The 26,378-nt window shown below is 33.8% G+C and overlaps 2 protein-coding genes and 1 non-coding gene across 5 annotated transcripts; all 3 read right to left on the bottom strand.

Moving 5' to 3' along the window:
* Window positions 1-3,197: 3,197 nt before the first annotated feature.
* On the bottom strand, window positions 3,198-8,833 carry LOC132189842 (putative RNA methyltransferase At5g10620). 3 transcript variants are annotated; one of them, XM_059604654.1, is made up of 8 exons: window positions 8,685-8,833; window positions 8,567-8,607; window positions 8,344-8,486; window positions 7,639-7,705; window positions 7,215-7,292; window positions 5,785-5,930; window positions 5,216-5,286; window positions 3,198-3,358 (listed from the first exon to the last, which is right to left on the bottom strand). In XM_059604654.1, exons 1-7 carry the CDS (start codon window positions 8,788-8,790, stop codon window positions 5,247-5,249), a joined length of 621 nt encoding a protein of 206 aa, XP_059460637.1. In that variant the 5' UTR covers window positions 8,791-8,833; the 3' UTR covers window positions 3,198-3,358; window positions 5,216-5,246. The 3 variants fall into 3 exon arrangements, 2 of the variants coding, with proteins under 2 accessions (XP_059460637.1, XP_059460636.1); XM_059604653.1 differs by lacking the exon at window positions 3,198-3,358 and adding an exon at window positions 4,824-5,103; XR_009441063.1 differs by lacking the exon at window positions 3,198-3,358 and adding an exon at window positions 5,479-5,616 and having other exon boundaries at window positions 5,219-5,286.
* A 1,302-nt stretch (window positions 8,834-10,135) lies between these two features.
* LOC132191188 (U1 spliceosomal RNA) lies at window positions 10,136-10,296 on the bottom strand. Its single transcript, XR_009441217.1, has one exon. It is a non-coding gene; the product is annotated as a U1 spliceosomal RNA (small nuclear RNA).
* Window positions 10,297-12,556: 2,260 nt separating this feature from the next.
* LOC132189841 (probable plastid-lipid-associated protein 8, chloroplastic) lies at window positions 12,557-15,444 on the bottom strand. The gene is made up of 4 exons (XM_059604652.1): window positions 15,171-15,444; window positions 14,391-14,514; window positions 13,346-13,525; window positions 12,557-12,903 (listed from the first exon to the last, which is right to left on the bottom strand). The coding sequence occupies exons 1-4, from the start codon at window positions 15,396-15,398 to the stop codon at window positions 12,713-12,715; spliced, it is 723 nt and encodes a 240-aa protein (XP_059460635.1). The 5' UTR covers window positions 15,399-15,444; the 3' UTR covers window positions 12,557-12,712.
* Between the last annotated feature and the right edge of the window lie 10,934 nt (window positions 15,445-26,378).

Below are 26,378 nucleotides of genomic sequence, written 5' to 3'. Positions count from 1 at the left end.
CGCCACCACCTTCTCCATCTCCATCATGATGGGTAGCCGTAGGTATCTCACCCACCCCGCCACCACCTTCTCCATGTTGTCCTTCAACTACTTCAAGAAATAAACGCTCCTCTACCATTATAGCATTGTCCACCATATGTTCAACATATATATGAACATCTTCTGATTTGTAATCATCCACAATGTTTACAAAATCTACAACTTCTGCATCACTATTTAAAGATATCACTTTATTATGTGGAATGTCACCGACGCTATACCAACATCTAATGTCGCTCATGTATCCTAAGTCACAAACCAACTCTTTGACTTCCCACATACTGAAATAGTCAACATCATAGGCTTTCACTTCATGGACATCCCCACCAACGTATTTAAATGGGGTATGGGTCATTGTCCCACCGTGGTGCATGATTATATAGATAGCCATATCTGTAAACATATAAAAGAGTGTAAGAAAAAAAATATTTGTCCATACAAAAAAACACGAAAAACAATAATATCTATCTATTGCATGAAATGAAATGATCCAATATATATATATTCAGACTAAGAATTATACATGCATGTTTTGGACTCAAGATGCCCAAGTTAAGCTGATTTTGGATGTTAAGTTGACATAGTTCACAACCATTCATTTGGAAAAAAAAGACAAAGCATAATAGTAATAATAAACATATACTTTTGCACATGCATGTTATATGTGCAAAGTGCACTTTTCGCCCATTGTTATATGTCAAAAGATCAACAATTGCATACAATACAATCATAAATATGTCCAATGGAATTATTACACAAAAATTACATTTCCAAAAGAGAGTATGTTTATAGTCAACATTGTATGGATCTTCGTATAGACATTACACAAGCATCAACCCAAGTCGTCCATTTGGGATAGATTTATTATTTTGGATTATGGGGATCTCATTTTGTGTTGAGATCGATACATTTGACTAATTGTATCTCATGAGGGTTTCGGCCTTGCTTATATACCTCTTGGATTCTTCTCTTCATATGGCCTAGTAATTATGCAGTTTATTATTACATATTACATATTATGCAGTTTATTATACACTGGTATTATACAGGGAAAGCCCCACTCAAATTAAAATAACAGATAAATTAAACACCAAATTTGACTTCTCAAAATTCAGAGCATCCATACCCTTCTAGAATGAGCACGGTGAGTTGTGTATTGAGCATGGTAAGTTGTACATTAAATGGAAATTAAGCCCCACAGGAAAAATTGATAGAATGCCTTCTGCCTAACACAACAAAACAATAATTAACCAACTTGGCAGTGCACATGAAAAACCCACTATCCAATTCCAGGACCACAACCAAGGTGGACCACACTCACTGCCAATCAACAATAATGTTGGCTCAAAAGTGCAATAAGTTATACACAATATTCCAATACCACCTCTCAAAGGTGTATAAAGTAATCCGACAGATGTTCGACAAAAAAGCTTGGGGATGGGGTTTCGACCAAAAGCTTCCAACACAACAAAACAATTCAAAAAACTACTATAAAAGGCTTCAATTTCAGTCAATCAACAAAACCCACAAAGAAATTCCGGAAAATACCTTCGTGGAAACAAGATTTTTCGATTCAAAATCTTGTGATTCGATGGAAACCTAGCCAGAAAAGTGACGCCGGAATGAGTGATTTAACCGGTGGGTAGTGTCGCCGGTCCGTTCTGTCGCCGGTGGTTCTGTCGCCAGCGGGATCTGCGTCGTGGCTTCTTCGTCGGTGGGTTGGCGCTTGCCGGCTTGAGGTGTATCGGGTGCGTGTATTTCTTTGTGACCAAATGAAACTTGAGGGTTTCTTTTTTGAAACCCTCAAGTTCAAGCCAAACTCACCGTTTTGGATGGTTCAAAACGGTGAGTTTTATATCCTACGTGTCCAATGTGAACACGTAGGATACAAAAATTCGACTGACGTGGACTTAAGTGAAACGGTTCGTTTAACTCACATAACGGTAGTTAACAAAAATTGACGGTAGGGAGTTTTCTAGTAGTTTCGAGTTATCCAGGGACTAAATTTCAAAAAAAAAAATACCCAGGGTTTTAAAAAAAGCGTGTCGACCTAAGAATTTTCTATATGATTTCCCTTAAAATAAAAACAAAAATACTAAAAATTTAATTTAATTTTTTTTCAAATCTTTAAAGGCATTTTTGTCTTATTGAAATTTTTATAGGGGTAATTTCGTCATTTTGCTAGCATTATGGGGTACATTGTCATTGTTTTGGTAATTTGTGGGGTAAATTGTCGTAATCGATAATTTGAGGGGTAGATTGTCATTGGGATGATAATTTGAGGGGGTTAAGTAGACTTTACCCAAAATAATATTTAGTTGAAGTAGAAAAATATTTAAAGAGTTTGATATTTGATAATTTTGAAAAGTGACCATATATATATATATATATTCAAAGTTAAATTTTGCAAAATTTTAAATAACTTGATGGAAATGCTCTTATTAGGAACCAAATTTTTGAGAAAAAAATTGGAAAACCTCGCGTTTCTCCTAAAATTTAATCGAAGCCTAATCCATGGGATCACTAAATGAAGGAAATGTATATGTAGGAATCTTTTTTAAGCTTGGAGAAGCTATTGTGATTTTCCTCATCGAGAAAATGATGATTGGGAGATTCTTAGTATGCCACGAATTCAAGAAATACATGTCTATTTAATTCAAGTGAAATTGAAAGATCATTTTACGATCAAAATGTTATTTTATTGAATTTAATATTGTGCATAGTATCGCTTCATTTAAATAACGTAACAACATATACACCATTAGATTTATAAAATCTAATATTGACCATACAATTGATCATCTTCGTGCCTTTCTGATTTTAATACAGAGTGCAACCCTTTTAACCTCATTCTAACAAAATTTATGAAGTTTTGGGGGGCAATTCATGAATCAAACTAATTGTCATTTAAAATAAGGAATGGCATAAGTTTTCATGAAATTTTCCTTTTAAAAATACATCATCATATCTGATGCTATTTTGATCGCCTTTCTCGGGTTATTTTGGGAAAAGAAATGAATTGTATTAATATCATATAATACTAAAGATATGCAAAACAATATTTAGAATACAAAAATTAAGAGCTATGGCTATTGTTATAGCATGATGCTTTGCTATTAAAAAAAAAAAAAAAAAAAACTAGGACATAATGCCAGGGATTGTCTTTAGGGCATCATAGCATGCATTTAGTGCATTTTCACCGGGAAGCAACTGAAGATATTTATCAAATGCTGCAAGTAACATTTAATCTTCATGATGAGCTTCATCTTCAGAAGTCCATTAGAGTACATGCCAAAATGTGTCGGTCTGTCCAATGCAGCTTGCCATGCAAATATAAGAGCTCTTCAGTACGAATAACACTACTTTTCACACTTATTTATTATACCAATTTCACACCGATTGATGTGACGTATTTTAAGTGGTTGACATAGAAGGCTACTTAACATGCCATATTAACTGATGTGACGTGTAACATTACAATCTTAGTATCTATAATAATAATCCACCGAGAAAATGCAATAAAATGCTTTTCATTCAAGTTGGGTCTTACGTTTTACACAGAAAAACAATTTATGTAACTGTCAAATCAAAAGAGAAAATAGTAGCATGATAAGATAACATCTCCTCAAGAAAAAATTGAGTGCATCCAAGTTTGTGACAATTGGTAGAACCAATGCCCTTAGAGACCTTGTTGCACCAATTAATGGGCAGGTTGGAAATATTGAACAATCCCTGTTAATAGAATTAGTAATGTTACTCTTAACACCCATTTATTGCACTCAATTCATACTCGTTAACATTGCGTGTTTTAAGTAATTTCTTATGTCAGCCACCTAAAAAAAATAATAAAAAGCCACTTAAAATACGTCATATCAACCGATATGAAATTGGTGTGAAAAGTATCATACTCTGATATAACATTGAGTTTGGGATAGTTATTTTATTTATACTATATTACATAGTTGCTTTTTTTTGAGGGTGGTCATTAGAAAGTATAAAGGGGCACAAAACTTAAACGTAGGAAGTAAAATTTGGAGGCACCCAGAATTTCAAGAAAGAAAGAAGAAATTGAGAAGCAAAGCAAGATAGCTAAGCTCTCTTTAAACAAGACAAACCAGTGAAAACCAAACAAAGGTTTAGGGGTGAAATAGCGGTTGCGGTTAGCGGTTAATAGCTAAAACTGCTAACCGCAACCGCCTAAGCAGTTAGTAATTTTTACTAACCACCTCCGCTCACCGGATAGCGGTTAACTACCTAGGCAGTTAACCGCTTTGAGATAACCGCTTTTTTCCTAACTGCTTTTTTTGGGCTTTTTTTTTTGACCGATTTTGGATTAGTTTTGGACCGGTTTTGGGCCGGTTTTGGGCTCACTTTAAACTTTTTTTTGCTCATTTTAAATGTTTTTTGTTTTTTTGGTTTTTTCCTTTTCATTGCCATTGTAGCATTAAAAATTGCTATATACCAAAATCTTATTGGCCACCTTCTACAAATCTACACATCATACAATATACAAATAAAATTACAACAAAATCATTACTTCACTTATAGTCTTATACACAACATCGAAATAAAATAAAACACAAACAAGTTCATAAACTCACAAGCAACCAAAAAAACCAACATGATTGAACTTGAAACTTGAGGCCCATTTCCAAATATATATTGTTATTTATTATATGAAATATGAAATATATATATATAAAACAGTTAGCAGGTAGTGATTAGCGGTTAGCAGTTTTCCAAAACCCACTAACCGCTAACCGCAACCGGCTAGGCGGTTAACGGTTTTTACTAACCGCTTTCAAAGCGGTTAGGCGGTTAACGGTTATAGCGGTTAGCGGTTGCGGTTAGGCGGTTTTAAATTTCACCCCACATAGGTTTACTCTTTTCTAACCAAGAAGATGAATCTTTCAATACCGTATGCTAATTTTTTTTTTTTTAATATTGCAGACTTTTCAAGTATTATGCATGAAGCAACTATTAAAATCCACAGGTTCAATCACATCAAAGACAGTGTCCATTATGCTGTAGAATGACAGTGTCCACCTCAGTAATACCTACAGCCTGGTAAAAGTGGACAGAGCATTTAAATAATCATGCTGTAGCATATCATTAAAAGGAAGAAAAAAGAAAAAGAAAAGGACAGTAGAAAAGATAGGGTCCATCTCAGTAATACCTATGAGACATGGTTCAGATCATGAGAATATCTAGTGATGATACTTTTGTCCTTTCAGAATAGTCCATGACCTAAAAATCAGAAAATAAAGCATGTGTTATCCTACTGATTTAATAGAAGAACATATTCTCAAGAGCATGATATATGGAGTTTTCATGGTGGTTATGGAAATAATTTTTGGTTTTGAGTGGTGAATCTGGTGATGGAAATAGTAGTGTAGCCAATAATGGCTGCAGCCATCAAGTGGGAAATTGAGTACTCACCATCGTAGAGGTTTCCAAATTGCTGCATATTGCACTTGCAACGAATGCTTAATCTTAAATAAATACAATTGCTTATTCATGTGATAGACAATCCTCTATTTTAAAGCGAGCACACTGCCATTTACCTGACCTTATTAACTTTCCAAGGAACACAATATTCAGTATAAAAACACGGAGATAATACTTTCAAATTGATGCCTTAAACATCTACATACAATTATTTAACAAAGAAAAGGCTATACTTCGGTAACCAGGAACAACAGAACATAGAATTCCAAATGCAACAGGAGAACAAAATATTATTACCTATACAGCTGTTCCATCAGCACAAGCACTGCAATCTGATGATTCAAGACCAACGTAGACAACCTGATTGATAAGTTAGCTCGCTTGCGCATTTGTCGTCCATGACCATAGGGTCCACCTATGCAAAATGATAATCTAGAAGCTCCCTACCAAAAAAAAAGAAAGGAGTGAAACCATGTATTATACATTAGAAAATCATATACATGCCAAGCTCAAGTTACACAAACGACAAGTTAAATCAAGAATGTTGTTTAGGAGCTAGAGTTTGAGTCATCATAAGCTATGAACCATCTAGGAGAAAAATTCAAATTAACCTTGCATAGAAATAGATAATGCGAACCTTCTATGTTCTTGACTTTTTGGTCACAACAGTAACTGGACTTGATACCTCTCAACCAGACTGAATATCCTTCTATTCTCCATTAAAACAAAACAGGAGTAGCTAAAAAAAAAAGCAGCACTCATGGTATAGAAAAAGTAGAAGCACGTGCACTAGAATACAAAGATATTGTAGCCTAAAAGATAATAATTGTAAACATCACGAGGTGCTAAGCAATTGAATAGTGGAATCAAGTTAAAGGGAACCAAGTTATAAATCCAATGACAGAAAAAATCAGTGAGAGAGGAACGTTTTACAGTGTTGATAAAATGAACAATTTAGAAGCACATTGTTGGAGAAAAGCAAATTATTGAATAGACAAAGTAGGTACCATTAAGGTGCAAGGAAACAGAGATCCAATTGGTATAGGATTATACAATTCCATCACTTTTGTTTTGGGATGCATCAAATATTGAAGCATCAATGGGAGAAGTGAGACTCATATTTTGAAAATAATCATAGAGATAGCCACTTGTAGAAGCACCTCTATTTTTTCTAAGAATTCAGCAATGACAGAATAGCTTTGCTGAATAAAGAACCAGGGCATAGTCTACTTTGTCGCGTATACATTCTACAAGTCACAAATTGTGTTATGGAAAAAAGTCCACTGTACTTCATTGAAAAGGTAAGGCAATTTAATACTAATGTTAAATGATGGATGATTACCGTAAGGATTGCCCGAAAAAATGAAATTCTGATTAGTATTACCCAGACAGATCATTTGGCCAATAAAGGACATTTTAGTGACACCAAGTCACTCTTCTTTGAAGTTGGTTCCAAGTACAACCTAAGATACTGGATTCATGGATGAAGCACCATGCTTTAAGTGCCTTTAGTACATGCCAACTTAGAAAGAAAGATATTGGGTTGTCAAAAGCATATCAGATAGGCAGTCCACCAAAAGCAAGTGCATGATTTGTTGATAAACATCATATTCTGCTTTTACACCATCTTGCCAGCATGCAATTCCAATATGTATATGGCAAGATAGATAGGGATTTCAAGCATACAATAGAACATTTAAAAAAAATCAAAGTTAAGGTCCTCATACTGTATTCCCGGCATCCCCCACTAACTCAGCCATCTGCTCAGACCCAATGTCTTGTCCATTCTCATCCAACATCACAACCTAAAAGCGCATGATCAAAAAATGGAGATATAAGCACACTCTGTAACCCTTCTTGCAATAGTGTGAAGTAGCTTTTACAAGTCCCACAGAAATAAGGGAAAGGCATGCTACTTCCTTTTCCAAAGTATTGTGAGCTACAAATCTTTTACTACAGAAAATGCAGCTATTAGAATCATTTGGTTAAAGAATTGAAACAATCCCATCTCTAGAAAATCCAAATAAGTGATGTAGTACATGCAACAAAATACAAGCATTTAAAATACCAAACAAAACCTCACTCCAATTAGCAGGCAGGTTGAAGTCACTGCATACAATCTATATTGCTCAATTTAGCTTGAAACTGTACCCAGTCATCAGACCTGATAAGGTTCATGACAGCCGCGTCCTCGTCATCGACCTGAGCCCTCGCATCACTACAACACAGGGCATTGAGTTATCATTTTCTTGCCTATAAGACACTTAAATACAAGTTATAGATACTGTTTGGCCCTGCAATTTTGCAAGGTCAAAAGTGTGTTTTGAAACAAAATCGTGAAAATGTCTCGTTTGAAATTGCATTTTTTTTAAATGATGGTCACATTTTCAGACCGAACACAAATGGATGCATTTTTAAAAATATACTATTTTCAAGATTGAGCTGTGATTTATCAAACACTCAATTGCGTTTTCATTAACTGCATTTTAAAATCGCCATTTTTTCAAACCGCTTAACCAAACGGACTTGTGTAACAATTGAATAAGTTTAAAATTCATTTTAGCTAAAAATCATAATGTTAAATCAACAACTATCCCTAAAAGTTTAGGTTGATAAGAAATGATAAATTAATATTATATTGTTCCTCAATTGTGTGGGCTCAAACTGTCTTAATACTAAGTGTTGGGCGTTAAATGAGTAGTAAATTATGAAATCGGAGCTTGAACTCAAGATCACTGCCCTGTAATCCTATAATAAATCACTAATTATCTCAAAATTTTAAATTAATAGGAAATGAAGAATTTCATAATTGACTCAATATTCTAACAAAACAAAATTATAATAAAGGGACCATACCGTGCATTTCTAGGATTAGACCGTATTTGAACATCATCAACAATGCAATAGTTCTTGATTTTTCCGATGTACTCATCGACTACGAGTTGCACCCCACGGGAGCGCTTTTTCCCAACCGTTAATATCCGTATAGGAAGAGCTCTCTGCCCAAAATTATTGGTGAAATTTTATGCTGTAAATATCATAAAAGGAAATTGCTTTATAGAATGGAGATGGTGCACACCACTGATTGGCCCGTGTATTTACATTGTCCAGCTCCAGCAGCTGAAATTTTATTCATCAAATATGAGTGAAAATGTGGTGTTGCTGATGTGAAATGCGTGTTTAGAGAGTGTAAGAACCTGGAAGAAGATTGGAGCCCTTTGTGTGAAGACCGGCACAGGACGAGATCGCCATTGGCGGCGACGAGAGAGGAGGAAAGGCTATAGAGAGCGAACCCGGACCCATGTCGACCCGATAGAAGGATTTGGTAACTGAATCATTCGTTCAATGGGTCAATGGTTGGGCCGGCATCGTGTAACATAATATATCATGAGAAACGCAAATAAATAAGTCATTATTAAAAAATAATAATAATAACGCAACAAATAATAATAATAATAATAATAACAACTAATTTATCTCGTCATTTCATGTAAGTTAAATAAGTTAAATATGAGTAATTTTACATATTGCACTTTTATTTCACTGAGTTGATAGGATAGTGTACATTAACCATTGGATCAGGCCTTCATTTATAATAATAATACTAATAAAAAATCAATAGTTAATGGGCAACGCTATCTCAACTTAACAAAATAATGATAGAATAAAATGTAATATGTAACATTATTCATCAAATATTAAATATATGGTTTTTTTTTTTAAAATGTAATTCCCAAAGAATTGGAAATGAAAGAAATGGCACTATAGATCTGTGGATCTTGGTTGAAAAATCAAAATAAGGGTGGGTTCTCCAACAACAGTCTCAAAATAAAAATACACTGCAATAAATACAAGCAAATAATAGAAAATAGGCCAAAAAATGCCCCGTCCTCTGGATCTTGGTTGAAAAACCAAGAAAAGGCACCACAAATGGTGTTCGTAGAAGCTGACCAAGATGCTGACCAGCTTGAAGAGGCACTGCATTTCCATTAGGTGCCGTTGGAGAGGAGTGAACACCCCTAAATTTTGGTATGAGAGTCTCTAAATTAAAACACAACAACGAATCAGGGAGACAAAAGCCCAAATAACAACGCAGAAAAACAAGAAAAATAAAGCAAAAACAACACAACAAATGCACAAGAATAGAAATGAAGAAATACAAAGCAGAAAAATAAAAAACCACAAAACACCAGTAGCAGCGAAGGGAGGTGGCAATGTGGAGCATTGGAGAAGCCACGGAAACAGAAACCGGAAACCAAAAAGAGAGTTGATAAAATGACTTGTACAGATTTGTGAATAAATGAAAATTTTATAGGTAGTCAAAATTGGTAAGGCGTGAAAACGTGGATATTTTGCTAATTACCCAAAAGTTTAAAATCTAGGTTGCAAGCTTAGGAAGTTAATTGCGTTAAAAAATATTTTTAATATATAAAAATTATGCCTAACAAAGAAATAGTCTGTTTTGTAATAACCCACTAACTTACTTATAAAAATCATTTTACAATAAAATTACAAATTATTCTTATAAAATCACAATTCTAAACACACCCTTAATTAAAAATTAGCTCAAAAATTAGCACTTTAAGCAAAACGAAAGCACCTTCTTCCCAAGAGAAAATAGAACAAAATATTTTAAATTGATTTGGAACAAGGGCCGCGCGAAAGCAGGCCCTCACTACCACAAATTATGACGTAGGCTCTGCCACGTTGGGCAGACCTTAGGGCAGCACCCCTCCAAGGTGCAATGGAGGCCACTGACCTAGGCCATGGGCCGTCTTGACCACCCATAGACCCCGTCCAGGTAAGTATGTCTAACAGTTTTCTTATCTCGCTTTATATACAAGAGCCTCCGCGTTACTCCTTTCACTCGCTTCCGGTGTGGGACTCACGTCTCCACTAAAAACAATTTACCTTTCACTCGCTTTGGTTGGGTTTGATAGCAACTTCGATTAATGTAACAAAAGTGTCAGTAAATATAAGAAACGTCATCAAACGTTAATAGAGGTTGCATTTATCATTGAATATAACAATATCAAACATTTAATGTATATAATCATGATGAGATGCTTGACATGGCTAGATCTTATTGTTTTTATCAAATGTAATCGATTCTCCAAAATCCAATATATAGTTCATTGCATCATGGGTAAAGAGCTTAAGAGCATCCACAATGTTGTGATCCTTTAAACACCTATTTTCTTTAAATTTTGATGAACCACACCTTAAAATCACCTATTTGGCCTCATTGTTTGTTTGTTATTTTTTATTTTTTATTTTTTTTAAAAAAAAATCAATGCGGAGAAGAGAAAAAAGGGGAATTACAAGAAAGATAAAGCATTCCTAATAACAATTAGAAATTGGTCAAATAAATTACTTGATCCATCAAAGTAACTGATACCACCAACAAAGGCCATTACAGTAGACAAAATTCCGTAAACAAAACAAAACCCTATTAGGTTAACATCATGACCATCAATACTCGGCTTAGGCAACCACACACGCGTCCTCATTCATTTTAAAGGATATGTTACAATGATCTTTCGTATATGAAGAATCACTTTACATCATTTATCTCCTATTTTATTCATTTTACTTTCCAAACTCTATTTCTCTCTTTAATTATTTTTTTAAGCCAAAAAGAAAGAGTAAAAAATGAGTCATTTTCCAATATAAAGAATGAGATGTAGAGGGTTTTTTAAAAGTATGTCTTCAAAATAGAAAAAAAAAAAAGTCCACATACTCCTCTCAAACTACTACCCAATTGACAATGTCTTTCCCAAACTTTCAATTGGGATAATATCCCAACCAAACTACCAATTAATTGTCATTTTACCCCCAAAGCCAGTATAAAGACAAAAACGACCTTAAATTATTTGTAATAAGACCAAAATATCATTATAAATTCGAGAAAAAAAAAATTAAAAACTTTTTTTATTTTTTTATTTTTAAACGAATCACCCCCATTCGGCGAAATGGTTTTGAATCAAGAAAATCTCACAAATTTTCATGTATTTGGCTTTGAAATTCGGTAAAAAGCCATGAGAAATTAACGAAATTCAAGATGTAATTATATCCTTCAATGAGAATAAGGAAAATTTCATCATAATCTGCCAAAATTTATAGCAGAGTCAAATTCATCCAAAAAAAAAAAAAAAAAGTTTTAATACTTCTTCATCAATTCAATAGATTGAACGACTAAATTGCAAGAAAATTGAGTTCGATCACACTAATTAATGAACAGATTGCTTAACTAGACAAGTAATTGGCAATTCAGACAAATCTTTAAGCACTATACCATATGCGATTTTTGTTTTCTTTTTGCTTTCAAAATCAACAAACCAGATTGCAATAATTGAAATTGAAAACCCTAGGAAAGAGAGAAGTGTAGCAAACTGTGAATGATCTTGAGGGGGAGTTTGTCGAAGTAGCTGTCGTCCTTGAGCTTCAATTTCTTTTCTTTCTTTCATTGTTTTTTTTTTAAAAAATATTATTAAGGGTATTTTTGTCATTAGGAGGGTGTATTGACAATTGATTAGTAGTTTGAGGGGGACATTGTCACAATTAAAAGTTTGGGGAGGACATTGTTAATTGAATGGTAATTTAAGGAGAGTATGTAGACTTTACCCAAAAAAAAAAGAAGTATGGGTGTTCTTGAAAATTTGAAATTTTTTTTAAAGATTCCATTGTAGATGCTCTAAGAACCTGAAAGAGGAGTTGGACCCTTTGCACAAAACTGGCACATTATGACGGCATGGAAGAAATATTGTGGATAGCATACCGGGTGTGATATTATTAACACATTATAGGACAAAATTTTCCTCTAAATTAGGTTTGAAGAACGTTTTTTAAATTCAATCTATTAAACTTATATGCGTCCAAAATGCATGTAAAGTAAAACATAAGCAACTTCTTCTTAAGCAAGAACCAAAAATAAAGAAACACAAAAAGATTTGACACTGTTTTTGCAGTGGCCCCCTTAATTACTTATATAAAAATATCCCTGGGGTAAAAGCTTGGAAATTCAATTGAATGCAATCCATTTTTGGAGGGAGGGGGTAGATGTACAGACTTTCATCCAAAGTATATTAACATTAGTACATGAGGTAATGTCATAATTATCAAAACAGGCCCTACAAAGAAGCTTGCTAATGGTGCAAAACCACTGATACTGCATTAGGTAGTGATGGAGAAAAATGTTCTCCAAGTGACAAACACTTAAAACAGTTTAATTGAGTCTTTGGAAAACAAATAGAGAACCTCTAGAGCCCTTCCCCAGCCTTATCTTGTCATCTATGTATGTGATTTGGAGTTTGACCTCACTCTGACCACCATATCTGAAATCCAATGCTCCTACCTTCAGTTCTGGTGCCTCAAATATAACTTGTATCCATTTATCATCCAGAGCCTTCAGTGTTCCTGATGTGAAGATACAAAGCAAAAATATTGGCATTGAAAAGATGAAATAACACTTGATAGAAGATAAAAACAAGTTAAATAACTTGTTCATTGCAGGCCAAGCCATAGACAGCCCATACTCCTGAAATTATAAGGTTTCAGTTTCATTACAAAGAAGATATGTGCAATGGTACGATTATGGCTTCTTTTTCTTTTCTTTTTTTTTTCCTATGACTTGGAACCCTTTAAGGCAGGGCCACTTTGTGACCCATCCCTGTTGGGTAAACCCCGGATACAAGACCATCCATGCAAGAACCATGAATTAGTTAATTGAGGACTTGATCAGCCGATCTTGTGGTATTAACCAAATAAGTCGACCATTCGAGCTGACCTTCACGGGCAGTACAAATGAATTACGACTATGGCTTTTCCCTTTCATACAATAAAATTGCTGATGGCATACCTTTCAAAGAGACCTCTCCATCCAGAAACCCAAAAGCAGAAAAGGAGACCTTGTTCTTAACAATGTCGGGAGCTTCAACAACCTGTATCATTTCCTTTGTTCTGAAAACAAGGCGGCCCAATGCACTCCTGTAGCCACCACCAGGTGATGTTGGATTTGAACAGTACACCACATCCCAATCTGAAAAGCACTTATATTGTCAACCCATGATACAATGAACAATAAAAACCAACTTAGAAGCAACAAGGAGCAATGAACAACTCCCAAATAGATGACTGTCACAGGGAGGCCCTCCTGTAAACCATTGGCATAAAATATGGTACTACGATTCAGTAAAAAAAAGAAGCATGTAATTTGCTATCTCCAGGCACCAATGGTGGATTTATTGTACTCTGGGATTCAAACTTCTTGTTTAGGAAGCATTGTACATGTCTCATTCACCTGGTGGATTGATAAAAGCATAAAACATGATATATTGCTTATTGATTGGTAAGTCACAGAAGCATCCAGCGGCTCTTGAACCTACGATCTCAACTTCCAACCTACTCTTTTGCCAAGAGAAGGAGGTACCATTTAAGCTAAAGCTCATTGGGAATTAAACAAGATAAATTGTTTCAGGATGTTGGCAAGGTTATTGTTGTTAAAGTAATGATTAATTGATTAAATTTACCTCTTTTTATCAACTTAAACTTTTGGGATAACTGGTAATTTAACGTGGTATCAAAGTTAAAGGTCATAGGATTGAACCTTGACTTCGTCAAATCATGCCTCATTTAAATTAAATATTTCACGTGTTGGGCCTTACCTATTAAAAGAAAATTTGAGCCTACACGTTAGGGAGAGTGTTAAAGTAATAATTAAGTAATTAAATTTACCTCTTCCATCAGCTTAAACTTTTGGGATAACTGATGATTTATCAGTTAAACGTATTCTTCTTTCGACTAAATGATTTTATTGAACAAAAGAAAGAAATAGAATATGTGAAGAAGAACTGGATTGGTGCAAGAAAGTTCTCGGAATCAATCAGAAGCTTGAGCAGTTTTACCTCCAAATATAAGAGGGCATTTCACAGGCTCATTAATACAGTATTTCTGCAATTCTTCGGCCACTGCAGCTACCTCTTTGTGTTCTTCTTTTTTGAGCAAAACTCCTCTATCTGTTTGTATCACCTGATTCAGAGATATAACTCAGTTTCCCTGTCTACATATTTAAAAACCATGGCATAAAATGAAGGATTTAAGGTAACATATCATCTTAGTCCAGAAAAACAAAAAGTTAGGCTGTCATATTCGAAAAGTAGAAGGGCAGTGGGAACAACAGAAGCAATTATTTCAGTACAAGAAATGAAAATGAGGAACCACAACAATGGTAAAGAAAAATGGAAAAGGGAAATGATAAAAAATAACACTGACTGTATAACTGTCTATAAAATAAAAGTGAGTATTAGAATATTAATCAAACGATTAAATTTACCGATTCCTATTAATTTAAGCTTATGAAACAACTAATGATTTATCACAACTAGTCATAAGAATATCAGTAAGCTTACATTCCCTATTTGTTTTTATTACAAGTGGTAGAAGTGGAAATAAAATAAGTGCGGTAATAAAATTATATCAATTACAATCAATCCTCTAAAAAGTAATTATTTCATAAAGTAAATATTCTAACATAACATATATTCTATCATAAATAAAATAACATACCATATCACATATTTTGATATATTATAATATTAATAACCGCTCAGCATAAAACCCCATTCTTGGAACATTTTCTAAGGCAAAAATCACAGGGAAATTAAAGATGATGGAAATGGACACACCTTGGAGAGGATAGACGCAACAAGGTCACCGGGACCGGTTCGCACCTCTGGATTGGAGAACGAAACGGAGGCCGAAATTCTCAATGCCTTGCGCTGGCGATGGTGATAAGGAAGCGAAACTATAAGAGGTGGATTGGAGGGAAGCGAGGTTGAGTTGAGAAATTTGGGTTTTGACTGCCTGTTGCCTTTGAATGAGGGCGGTAATGGAGCTGGAGAATGTGCGGCCATGGAGTCTTGGAAGCGCACTCGATCGGCCTTCCTTTTCTTTCAGAGATTGTTGCTGGTCGTAGACGAGGCTTTCACTTTTCTGGCAATTGGTAGGATATCAACCGTAGGACCCACGTGTCACTGATGTACCGGTATACATGCTGCCACGTCGACAACCTGATTTTCTGCCCTATCTCTTTTTTTTGTTTTTTTTTTTTTCGAAGGAAGTGGAACAGTGTTTATTTATTTATGATAATAGCCAACTGTGAAGCGTGGGAAATGGGAATTTATCAAAGCGTGTTAGATTCATGGAAATAAAGTGTGATATAGGGAAGGAAAAATAAAAATTTACTTTTTCAAAAATCGTGTGATTTTAATTTAGAGAAATGTTTAGCTTCATTAAAAGGTCAATCTTTTGGCCATTTAATCCTAGGTGGCATTGCCCATTTTTCATAAATCTATTAATTTATTGTTTAAAATCTATTAATTTTAAAATTGGTCATGCCACCTAAGATTAAAATGGCCAAAAGATGGACTTTTTAATGAAACCAAGCATTTCTCTTTAATTTATTACTTGAATTTCTAAAATTTCAAGTTTTTAACCTTTTTTTATTTTATTTTACTCTTTTATGCTCAAAATTGTCTACACTACTTTGTTAATAACACGTAAGAGCATTATTAGACTAATCATTTTTTTTTTTTTTTGGTTATTTTGGCGAACCAATTTGATGAAAATAACTCTAAATCCCTCCTTGGTAACTTCATTATTTTGTTGAAAAACATATAGTAAGTGTTACACATATAAAATAAGGACCGAGCCAATGTGCCTGGTTCGTAATAGCCCAAAAGTATAGATGTCATCAAAGCCCAAAACCCATAAGGTTGTTGGCACGGTCAAAGGCCAGTACTATCTCGGGATAATGTGGTCAGGTATGCTTGCCTCTTGGATCTATGAGGCCAGATGGGTGGCCCAAGTAGGCTGTCAATCGAGTCTATCATAGAGATCAAATGAAACCTCCAAGAACAAATATGGAAAGATATCATGCTCATTATACTCGGGATATGCAGGGCGCTATTCATAGGATATGCATTAAACTACCAAGGCAGATACAATTTGCCTGTAATAGTCACAAGATCGGATCATCAATTTGATCGCTGTTTAATTACCCCCGAATCTCGGGTTTCTAGCTTGGTTACCATCTTTGGCTCAAACCGACCCGGCCTAAAAATAGGCTCGCACACAATGCAAGAAGGTATGCAATATATTTTTGACTCTTGAATTGAATCAACGAGAAGAAGCTAACTTAAGCATCAGAGGATGATCCACCAGAACATCTTCGGTAAATGCTCTTAACACTTTTGTCTTGCAGATTGAGGAAGTAGATAGCAAAATTATCCCTGTATTTACCGTACCGGAAACTGTATTAACGGTAAGCATTGTTCACTCACCAAATACATAAAAAAAATGATTAAAAACTTTTTGTTCTATCCTTATTTTCTTTTCGTTTTGTCACGTATGCCTCTCATCCATTTTTTTTGTCTTTTCTCACCCACTTTGCTTAGCGTTGTCTCTAAAGAGCGTCATTTTTTATCCATTAGTGCATCTCTTCATTTCAAGTCTCACCATCAACATTTGTTAGTATATGACAAATTTTCAAAAATATAACCTTTAGGATAAGGCAAAAATTCAAAAAATATGACCGTTAGGAGAAATACAAAATTTTAAAAATATTACAGATAGAATGAGACAAATATTAAAAAATATGAAATATTTAAATAGAATAATGAAAGTGGATTTTGTTAAAATTGTGAAGCTCTCGGGAATCTCTTAAAAAAGCAGGAAGTTAAAATAGAGAAAAGTGTATGTTTGGTATTTTTTTGAGTAAAATTTGGTGAAGTTGCTAATAATGCTCTAAACAATTTTTCCACGTCACTTACTAAAAAATAATTTATATATATTTTATTAAAAAATTAAAAAAAAAAAAGAATGGTTGGCACTTGCTTGGTTTAGCCTAGACAAAAATTTGCTACAAATTGGTTTGTAGTTAATGAAAACATATAAACTAAATTATGCTATAGTAAAAAAAACACAGTGGAAATAAAAGAATTTTAGAATCATCTCCAGCCATTACTTTGCTCAAGAGAAGTGAAGAAAATTCCCCAGAAACAGAGAATCCAGAAAACTAGAAGACAAGATTTTAGAGAAAGGTTCTTTGACCTAAGTTTACTAGTAAAATACCGTGTAAAATGATGGAATACACAGAGCTTTTTATAGGTAGGTAAGGGACCTTTACTCTTAATTTTTATTGATTTTGTTCCTCCCATCAAGGTGCAAAATCACCCAATGAAATAAATTTCATAACATCCTTTTGAATTCCTTAACATCTTTTGCTATAATAAATTCCATGATATTGTAACCAAAACAATTATAATAAATATAACCGTAACTGAAATTATATTAAATATAATCGTAAATAAATGTGGCATAAAGGCCATACCTCATAAGATTTTCTTACATTCTCCCACTTGTCTCTTATGACACATAAATTCCTTATACGGTTCGGTTCTATAATATGACCATTAGTTTATTTATTCTAACAATTTATGGAATCCTCTCACTCACACAAGGAATACTACATATGAATCATGACGTTAAAACCATTATATAATAAGTCATCCATTCCATGCATTATAATGTACAATATCTTTTAAATGGGTATCATATGGGCAATCAAACTTTATGAATAAACTTCCTATAAGCTATTCAGGTCCAACTTTATTTTTATCCTCATGGATAAGGTAATAAATGTGCACAAAAACTTTATAATAGTAACTTGATGTCTATAGACTAAAAGAAAGAACCAAGTACAAAATGAAGTAATGAGCCCCATATGCTCCACATGACTTTTAAATAGCTTTACCGGTAAACCTTTAGTCATAGGATCCGCAATCATCAATTCAGTACTAATATGATCAATGAACACTTCATTTCTTTTTATGTTCTCTCTCACACGAAGGTACTTGATGTCGATATGCTTACTTCTGCTTCCACTTTTATTATTTTTAGAGAAGAATATGGCAGCACGATTATCGCAAAAGATCTTTATTGGTCTTGCTATAGAATCAATAATTTTGAAACCACTAACAAAATTTCTCAACCATAATGCCTGTGTAGTGGCTTCATAACACGCAATTAATTCTGTCTCCATTGTAAATGTAGCAACTATAGTTTGCTTGTTGCTTCTCCAGGATATAGCCCCTCCAGCAAGAAGAAATATATACCTTGAAGTAGACTTTTTGCTATCTACACATCCAGCAAAATTCGAATCTGAATATCCAACCACCTCCAAATGGTCAGTGTGTCTGTATGTCAAACTATAGTCCTTGGTCCCTTGCAAATACCGCATGACTTTCTTTGCAGCTTTCCAGTGTTCCAATCCTGGGTTGCTTTGATATCGACCCAGCATTCCAACTGCCATTGCAATATCAAGTCTAGTGCAGACCTGTGCATACAATAGTCTTCCAACTGCAGATGCATATGGAATATTCTTCATCTGCTCTTGTTCCAACACATTTCGGGGACATTGATCATTACTGAATCTATCCCCTTTAATGATAGATGCTACAGAAGCCGAATAGTTCTTTAGTCTGAATCTTTCTAAAACTTTTTTAATGTAGGCCTTTTGTGACAATTTTATTATTCTTTGTTTTCTGTCTCTGTGAATCTCTATGCCAATGACATAAGAGGCTTCACCCAAATCTTTCATCTCAAAATTTTGAGAGAGGAACTGTTTGGTCTCATGTAGTAAACCTAAATCATTACTTACAAGCAAAATATCATCTATATATAAGACTAAAAAGATTACTTTACTCCCACTGACCTTAAGGTATATACATTAATCAACAAAGTTCTCAATAAAACCATATGAGGTAATAACTTTGTGAAATTTGATATACCATTGACGGGAGGTTTGTTTTAGCCCATAAATAGATTTCGTTAGTTTGCAAGCTTTCTAAGTGTTACCATCAAAACCTTCAGGTTGTTTCATGTAAACCTCCTATTCAAGATCGCCATTTAGAAATGTTATTTTCACATCTATTTGATGTAGCTCTAGATTAAAAAGAGCTACTAATGCCATGATTATCCTAATGAATCTTTCTTTGAAACTGGAGAGAAGGTTTCATGATAATCAATGCCTTCATTTTGCGTGAAATCCTTGGCTACAAGTCTAGCTTTATATCGTTCAACATTACCGGAAGCATCCTTCTTAGTTTTGTAAACCCATTTGCAGCCTACGGCTATAGCTCCCTTCGGTAAGTCAACGAGATCCTAGACTTGATTTTTAGCCATGGATTCCAACTCTTCCTTCAAGGCATTTAACCAAAATGTGGAGTGATCTCCACTCATGGCTTGGGAAAACGATTTTGGATCATCCTTAGGCCCAACGTCAAAATCGGACTCTTGGAAGTACACAACATAATCACTAGGGATAGCTAGTCTAGTTATTTTAGAGGATCTTCTTAATCCTACTTCCTTTGCATTTGGAGGAAGTTGAGTAGGTTCATCCTGAACTTGTTCCTCATGAGTTGGCTGTTCTAAAATTGATTGTGGTTCAAGGTAATCATTTTGAATTTCCTTGAGCATAATCAAACGCCCTTTAGGTGAAGGAGTTTCAGTCAACTCTTGTGCTTCTTCTAATGCAATCCTTTGAGGATAAGCACTCCTACTATGTTCAGAATCCTCTAGAAATTTTGCATTTATAGACTCGACAATATAGCCTAGAGATGGCTCAGATACCACATGAAAGCATATAAACTAAATTATGCTATAGTAAAAAACACAGCGGAAATAAAAGGATTTTAGAATCACCTATAGCCATTGCTTTGCTCAAGCGAAGTGAAGAAAATTCTTCAGCAACAGAGAATCTAGAAATCTAGAAAACAAGATTTTAGAGAAAGGTTCTTCTAGCCTAAGTTTACTAGTATAATATCGTGTAAAATGATGGAATACATATGGCTTTTTATAGGTAGGTCAGTGACCTTTGCTCTTAATTGTTATTAATTTTGTTCCTCCCATTAAGGAGCAAAATTACTCAATGAAATAAATTTCATAACATCCTTTTGAATTCCATAACATCTTTTGCTAAAATAAATTCCTAGATATTGTAACCGAAACAATTATAATAAATATAATAGTAACCGAAATTATATTAAATATAATCGTAAATAAATGTGGCATAAATGCCATACTTCATAGGATTTTCTTACAGTTAATTCATACAAAGCAATCTAATAAAGTGACATATGTCCTTTAGCATGTGAGAAAAACATATTTTTTTAATAACATGTACTTCTCACATGTTTTTTTAATAGCTAAGAGACATACATATGTCACTTTATTAGATTAGTTTGTATGAATTATCTACAAACCAATTTATAACAAATTTCTGTATGTTTTGCAAGGACATGAACTATGTATCATTTTCCTTAAAATCATATTTTTATCTTATTTTATTTTATTTTATTTTTTATATCATATTAAATCATCACATTTTTCTAAAATTTTAAATTAATAAGAAAAACTAATAACACAAGCGAAGACACATAATTTTGAGGAAATTCAAATATCTCAAAAGCTGTCATACTTGGCCCAAAGTCCTCAACACTATGTCATCATATGATGATACAATTCAACATCTTTTATGAATTACACATTAAGGGAGAATCTATTTATAATTATTTGCCATTCATTTTGTAAAAAGAAAAAAAAAATTATTGACCATTATATCGTGGTTTACCATAGTTTTATGTATGGGTCAAATTTAATATGTAATAAGATATCTATTCAGAAATATTTGATATTCATTTTGTAAAAAGGAGAAAAAAAAAGAAAAAAAATGACGATGTCATTGTTTATTATAGATTTATGTATGGGACCAAGATTAATATAACAAACTAAACAGCTTTATATAAGTCTTTTCGCTTCCTTTGCCAATCCTTTGAATGTATATTTTAACCTAACATAATGTCATTTTTAAACTATACACTTTTACTTATTCATTGTTGACTTCACATCAAACCTTACAAGTGGATATGTGTACAAATTGCATCTTAACAATTAAAAATAGGACGCAAATTTCCTCCAAACTGGTTTAGAAAAAATTTCTTTCAATCCACTCTAATAAGTGACAAGTGTCATTCAACATTTTTGTGTTTTTAAAAAATTAATGTTTGGGTTTCTAGATTAGTAGAATGACAATAAATGACGGTTAAAATATTAAAGAAAACATGTGAAAAATGACACTTATCACTTATTAGAGTAAGTTGAAGGAAATTTTCTTCAAATTAATTTGGAGGAAATTTGTATCCTTAAAAATAATGTTTGCCAATAGACATTGTGATATGCCTGACAAGTAGTACACAAACACATGACCCTAGTCAATAAATAATTTCACCCATCAACTCAAAAGCTACGATATCTTTTCAATATTTATCGTTTTAAAACAATTATTTGTAATGTCATGATGAATTATGCATTCAACTTAATTTATATAAGTCAATTTTATGTGACAATTTGTCATATCCCGATAAAACACCATGTTTTAAAAGGCTAATAATTTACTATACAAGGCAACAAAACATTTTCATAAAAAATGGTTTTATAACCCTAAAACCTAAACCCCTTATTAGTAGCCCAAACCCTTGAGCTCTTTTAAGCAAAACCCAAGACACCCATTCTTTGATTGAAAGTATGCTATGGGGACTACCTGAACATACGCTTTTAACCCAAGTGCGAGCATACGCTAGGGGGACCACCATGAGCATTCGTTGACCAGTCTTTGAACCATTAGGTAATACCCAAACGTACGTCTGAACTCTTTTATTCATTATGTAATAGTACGCAAACGTTTGTCCCCATAGTATCCGAACGTTCCCTGACAACTCTGAAAAGTAATTTTAACCCATTCTCCACCTTTTCAAAAGTGAGAACGCCCCAAGCCCCTATATAAACCCTTCCCTTCGACCCTTAGTCCCTCCTCACACCAAGAAACCCTAACCCTAGAGTGATGAGTGATTTTGAAGAAAAGGTAAAAGCCTTGGTGGAGTTTTGCCATCATCAAGGTAATTTCTTGACCATTCCCTTTGCCTTCATGTTGTTATTAATACTTTCTTAGTATTACAAGTTTTAAAGATGCTTTGAAAAATTCTTGTACCCATTTTCTTACAAAACCAAGAATGATTCTGAAGAGCTTTAAACTCGCCTTTGATTTCTTTAAAGTTTGCATGTTAGCAAGTTTTTTACCTTGCATGTGTCCATTAGAAGCCTAGGATGAGATTTACCACATCTTAGAAGGATAAACCATGTTTGGGGCTTCTGGCTAAGAGTTTCTACTCTCTAGCCGAACGTACGTCCATGAGGCCGAGCGTTCGCCCAGAGAGCAGGACGTACGCCCAGAAACTCAAATATGTGAGCTTAAGGTTTCGATGGCCCCTTTTGTTAGATAGAACTTATTGTGTCACTTGGAGAGTTTTCTAGTACTGCATATATGATGTATTGTATTTTGTTATAGCAGAGATTTATGATGTCGGAGAACTCAAGCGAGCACACGAGGTAAATAAATACTTATGACTGCTTTCCTTAAAAACGTGCGATATGTCAGCTGACTAAGCACGCGTATGATATAATCATGTCTACATTTTCGTATAACTTGGTAACTGGTTTAATAACTAGTTGATAAGATGCATCGTATGACATGGTACACTAGTACGTTTGGTATGACGGTCATGGGCTTACTATATAAACTTGATTCTATAGTCAAACGTGTATGTGGATGTGATATATGGATCTTGGATCTAATGGTTATTTCGTGACCGGCGCAACCTTAATTGGCGGATCACTACAGGACGTACATCATTAGTAGCGTGGGCCATCCAAGGTCGAACTTAGTCGGGTTGCTACTGTTATGGATTGTAACGTACAATGGCTGGGGCAACGACATTGTATTATAGGTCCCTCGGGACAACGCCAATCCTGCTGAGAATGGGTAATATCTTAGGTAGACCATATATGATAGTTATAACATAATAAAACATTAGTTTCCTACATTAAAACACTTAGGCGATTGCCGCTGGTAGTACACATCTTTCTTTCAACAAAATGATATTTTATGGTGTATTAACAGAGACAACACCTCTTTCAATCTTTCTCAAAGTGCACCTTTATTTTTGCTTAGTAATAATTGGCTCATGTCGTACCCAATTGTGAGGTTTATTTATTAAGTTTTTAGACTTATGCAGCTATTACATCTTGTAGGAAACCTCTTCCTGGGAAGAGAGGAGTGGTGAGGTTGCCACTATGAAATAGTTTAAGATATAGATCTTCATATTGTTACCAGGTTTGATCAGCTTATTATTTCTATTAGTTGCTCCGTATCTAAATTTCGAGTATAATATATGTTTCCTTTATGGTTATTAGATTTCTCAGATTTATCTCACATTCCTATGCATTAACTCTGATAATACTTTGAGGGGCGGTTCTCCAGTTAGCTACCAATTAGCTATATTGGGACAGTTGCCAGTAACCTTACCAGACTGGTCAAGGCCAGATTTGGGGGCGTTACAAACTTAGATCATGACGTCTTTTTTTTTTTTTTTTTTTCCTTCATATGTCTGTCATAGTTTATTGGTCAAATAATTTGACATCGCTTTTTATATCTCTTTTTTGAAGCCAACATTTTTTTTTTCCATGTATCCTTTAAAAAGGTATATGAAATTACAATGGCCAATTAGACTATAACTTTTCACCTAAAGCCGTGTCCTCTCCTACAAGTTTAAACACAACTTTCATGCTCCTTAAACAGAACTTTTTTTTTTTTTTTTTTAAAAAAAAAACTTGTAGAAACTCCCGATGACTATAATAAAACTCAAGAGTTATAAGACACGAGCTTAACAAAAGTTCACCTTAGTCAAAAGCCATCAAATGTTTCTAAGGTCACCATGAATGCTTAAACAACTCTTACCTTAAATAAATTAAAATACAAATTTCATGTTCGATTGGATATGACTTTTGCATAATAATAATAAAAAAAAAATGTTAGAAATTACTGATGACTGTAATAAAATTTGAAGAGTCAAGACACATAACCTTAACCAAAATTCAAGTTAGTAAAAAGCCATCAAACATTTCCAAAGTAACAATGCCAAAACAACTCTTAGCTTAAATAAATTAAAATACATATTTCATGTTCAATTAGACATGACTTTTGCAATAAAAAAAAAAAAAATCTTAGAAATTATTGATGACTGTAATAAAATTTCAAGAGTCAAGACACATAACCTTAACCAAAATTCACGTTAGTAAAAAAGCCATCAAACATTTTCAGAGTAACAATGAAAAAACAACTCTTAGCTTAAATAAATTTGAAAAATGCAAAATTGGTTCACGTGGGTTTGACAAATAGTTCATAAACACTCCACTGGAGTAAGCGAAAGAAAAAGAAAAAAGAAAAGAGGTCCCTATTGTTGGAAAATTTGACAGAATTCATTAATGAGCAACATTAACACCATTCACATTGTAAAACATGTCACCTACAATAAAAAAATAAAAAAAAATGTAAAACTACAAATATAAAAAAATATAAACAAAAAAACAAAAAAAAAACTCAAAAGGATGGTCGAGTCAGTCCCTTTGGCCAAATGAAGGGGGGTGGCCAAACAAAACCCCAAGACCATGGTGGGAGTGGTTCAGCCACCTCCATTTGGCCATAGGGGGTGGCTCGACCACCTCCTCAGCTTTTTTTTTTTTTTTTTTTAATTGTAAGTGATACGTGTTATAGTGTGATTGCTATTGATGTTACTCTTTAACAGATTCTGTCAAATTTTCTAATGGAAAAATCATGTTTTACCTTCTCGTGTCCATCTTGCGTCCAACTCCATCTATATATATATTTCAAATCTACCATTAAATCTATAGGACCTACATATAGATCTTATAGAAAACATGACCTTAACCAAAGTTCATGTTAGCTAGCCAAAAACCATTCAACATTTTTAAGGTTACTATGTTTAAACAATAAATAAAATCAAATTTTGTAATAATAAGTAAAATTTCAAACTAAAATATCTATAACTTAAAAGCTTACTCTGCGTATAAAAGCTTTATATATGTTGTAGATCAAATATTCATCCTGAAGTTCCCAAAAAAAAAAAAACAATTGCAAGAGAGGGTGAGGAACAATGGATGAAAATGGTAGGAAAAAACTTATGGTGATGATGATGATGATGATGTTGTTAGTGACACTTGTTCTAATTCTGAAGCATGTAGAAGACAACCCTTCTCTACATTCCTTTCCACTTCGCGCTCGACTTCTCTCTTTCTCTGCAATCGACGGTGGTGAACACCGAAAGATGAAAAATGGAGGAAAACACAGTAAGGAGAAATTTCTTGAAAAGCTACATAAAAGAATTGACAAACTGATATGAAAACCATATGTATGAGGATCACAGGAGATTGAAATTTCTTGTGCTTGATTTCGCCTGCTGGGACAATTTTGGAAGTTGCCTTGCAAGCGATCCCAAGTTGCATTGGATCTGGTATAAAATCCTTGATATATAGGATCCCATAATATTTTCCTAATATACTTCACAATTATAATAATTGCATATTATTGCAATTTTTCTATTGTTATAATTTTCTCATTAGTAGGTGATTTTGTAATAATTATTTCCTTAGAATAAGTTGCACTCCTCTCTATAAAAGGATGTAGATTTGTAATTTTCTCATTGCTTTTTTTTTTTTTTTTTTTTTTTTTTTTGTGATTGACCTTTCTATAAGATCTTGTAGCTCTTGGCTTTTCTTGTTATTCTTCTCAACTGGGGGTTGATTTTGAATGGAATTTTTGCTTTTTTGAAAAATATAGAACTTCCATTGATGAAATTTTCTGAGTATAAAGCTCTTATATCATAAAGCATACAACACTAAAAAATCGTAGCCAAAAGCTA

The sequence above is a fragment of the Corylus avellana genome, chromosome ca8, assembly GCF_901000735.1.
Source record: "Corylus avellana chromosome ca8, CavTom2PMs-1.0".
Taxonomy (NCBI): domain Eukaryota; kingdom Viridiplantae; phylum Streptophyta; class Magnoliopsida; order Fagales; family Betulaceae; genus Corylus; species Corylus avellana.
Note: the sequence above shows the minus strand (reverse complement) of the source record. Positions and strands in the feature narration are given on the sequence as shown.

Coding starts and splice junctions, on each gene's coding strand:
- LOC132189842 (XM_059604654.1), bottom strand. CDS start 8,790: ATGGGTCCGGGTTCGCTCTCTATAGCCTTTCCTCCTCTCTCGTCGCCG. Junction 8,487..8,566: donor AATACACGGGCCAATCAGTG/GTGTGCACCATC, acceptor AATTTTGGGCAG/AGAGCTCTTCCTATACGGAT. Junction 5,931..7,214: donor TGGGGGATGCCGGGAATACA/GTATGAGGACCT, acceptor TTTTTTTGGTAG/GGAGCTTCTAGATTATCATT.
- LOC132189841 (XM_059604652.1), bottom strand. CDS start 15,398: ATGGCCGCACATTCTCCAGCTCCATTACCGCCCTCATTCAAAGGCAAC. Junction 14,515..15,170: donor TTGCGTCTATCCTCTCCAAG/GTGTGTCCATTT, acceptor TCTCTGAATCAG/GTGATACAAACAGATAGAGG. Junction 12,904..13,345: donor TGGAGAGGTCTCTTTGAAAG/GTATGCCATCAG, acceptor TCTTCACATCAG/GAACACTGAAGGCTCTGGAT.